General features: G+C 38.9%; 1 protein-coding gene across 1 annotated transcript; it reads left to right on the forward strand.

The window, feature by feature from the left end:
- Positions 1-233: 233 nt before the first annotated feature.
- On the forward strand, positions 234-587 carry LOC308164219 (C-type lectin lectoxin-Lio2-like; the record flags this gene model as incomplete). Its single annotated transcript, XM_080538361.1, has 1 exon — positions 234-587. The coding sequence occupies one exon, from the start codon at positions 234-236 to the stop codon at positions 585-587; it is 354 nt and encodes a 117-aa protein (XP_080394487.1).
- Between the last annotated feature and the right edge of the window lie 2120 nt (positions 588-2707).

The following is a 2707-nucleotide window of genomic DNA, read 5'->3' on the forward strand; positions in this document are numbered from 1 at the left end:
ATTTTGACGCGGAGGACGTGGTTAACCTACAGTAGTTGATAACCTAGCTTGTTGTGCCAGCCAATCATCAGCAGTTCTGTTCATTTACAATTCAGTAGCAATGCCTTGAAAGAAACAAGGCAACAATATCAGTTGCATTGCTTAAGTCAATCCCTTTAAGAAATAACTATGTTCCTTAAGATAGTAGAAAATGTCTTACAGGTAAAGTGAGGATCCGACTCGTCAATAAGAGCATGACCTGGGAAACAGCTTGGAACTACTGCGACGATAACTTCGACGGTCCTCTGAGTATCGAGTCTGCGGAGGACAGAAAGCTGGTGGAACCGATGCTGAAGTGCGCCTTTAGCAGTGTTTCTGTAACCGGTCCTGTATGGATGGGCCTGTTTCAGAGCCGTCTGCTGGGCTTCTGGATGTGGCCCAATGGGAAGATAGTGGACCTGGGCTACTCCAACTGGGAGGGAGTCAACCAGCCTGAGCTGCCTCTGAGCAACCACTGTGGGGCCATATCAAATGAGCCCAATTACACATGGAGCGATCAGGACTGTCACTCCAAGCGTCCCTTTATCTGTGAAGAACTGCTTGATTGATTGAACTCTTTGCCATAATACATTTTGATTAGTCAATCAATCCATTTCACTTCTTATGGAATTCACAAAGTTGTAAGTTGCATTGTCACCCGTCCTCATCTGTTTTCCCTTGATACTATCCGTCTTTCTTAAAAAAAAAAAAAAAAAAAAAGAGTGTCAACTGATTTCTAAATCGTCTGTATATTTTGAAGTTTGAGCGCAATTCGATTTTTTTTAAGAGTTTAATTAACAATGCATAATATAACGTGCAGCTATCTTAGGATTTGAATCTTAATGCATGTGTGTGATATCTCTGAATGAGACCTTGTCAGTAATCAACAATGGTTAATAATACATGATGATCATGATGTTGATGACAATGATTTACATTTACATTTTTGTAATATAACATAAGCTCTTATCCAGAGCGACTTACGGCTAGTACATTTGTCTAAAGTAAGTGACGATGATGTAAGTGATGATGATGATGATGATGAATGATAATGACTTAATGTAAACATTAAGCTTATGATACAATATCAGTATTAGGGTTAGATGATGTAAAATTATGAATAAAGGATTATAATAATAAAGTTAATGGTAGCTGTTGTGATCATTTTGCTTCCGTACACAACGGACATGTTGAAAAGTTGTCCGACTGGTTGGTTTCTGGTAACATCTAATATCCATAGAGTGACGTCTACGTTGGTACCACCTACTGCAGAACAGTACATAGACCCAGAGCTTTAGGTTTCTGCTCATACAACATAGGACAGCAGACTATACAGACCTCTTCTACTGACTAGGTAGGACACATAACACATGTACATGATTTGTGATTGGTCAATAGCAAAGCTAGGCTTATAAACTAATTCCTTGAAATGTAAGACTTTGTTAAGAGTTAAAATCTTAATGTACAGTATGATAAATAATATAATGTACAGAACTACACAAAAAGGTGTGTTTGGGGAAAATGTTATGGGAGGTGCTGTTCATCTCTCAAATGACTACAGTGATAAAGTCTTTGTTATGAAATGAACTGAACTACTGTATGATATAAAGTAAGTGAGCACTGAATTGGAATGACACAGAGAAAAATAAGATGAATTCAAATTTCATTCAAAGGAAACCTATTATGCTCTTTTTCCACAAGTTAATGTAGTCTCTGGGGTACCCAAAACATCACGTTTTTTGTTGAAAATACCACTTAGATGTTAGTGTAAAAGTAAATTTTAAAAAAGTAAGATTTGCCCACCTAGTTGAATTTTGTTTGTTATCTAACAGAGTTGAGAATTCTGTATTTTTTGGCCACCAAAATGTCCTCGCTGAGCAAATGTAGCCAAGTTCAAAGTTCAGTGTGATGTCAATCAATCAATCAGTCACACATTATTGGTGTAGCACTTTTTCACAAAACGTTTTTGTTGTAAAGTGCGTAGAAAGGCCAGACCTAATACTCCTAAAAAGCAAGCCAGAACGAAACTCCGCAGTGGGAAGAAAACCAAGAATGTCAACTTTCAAATCTGAAAAATTATACCCACACAGGCGACCAGCACATCACCACGCCATTCTTTCTCCTGACCCTGCTGTCACCATGGAGACGACCTATCACCTCCTACTATTTCTCTGGGCAGGCAAGTGCTCTGTGCACAACAATTAGTTGAATCAGTCTAACTTCATCGAGACAACTCCTTTGTCGTGTTTGACGTGACATTTCTAACAAACAAACCAACCATCTAGATACAGTACCACCATATATGTAAAAAGCTTGCTAGTTAAAGCTTTTTTGCATTTCCACTGGCACAACACGTCATACAATCTACTCATAGTACCCTGAGCAGCTACACCATGGCACTCAGCCTCCTCAGTGTAGGTCGGAGACCTTTTACAACACAATGAAAACTGCACAATGACAATTACAAATACAGGCCCTGTAGGCTGCTATCGATGGCTCACACCTGAATGTGTGTCCACGTTAGAGTGGTACTGAATCTGGCATTAGGGCTTTCATTGAAAACTGAATTCAAATAAAGTACACAAAGATTAACACAGAACCAGATGTTTGGCATGAGAAGCACATATGAGTTGGCTAATTGCACAAACAGTCAGGGTATATGACCAGGCAACATCAACCATAACATGAC

The sequence above is a fragment of the Nansenia antarctica genome (genome assembly GCF_963989245.1).
Source record: "Nansenia antarctica genome assembly, chromosome: 8".
NCBI lineage: Eukaryota > Metazoa > Chordata > Actinopteri > Argentiniformes > Microstomatidae > Nansenia > Nansenia antarctica.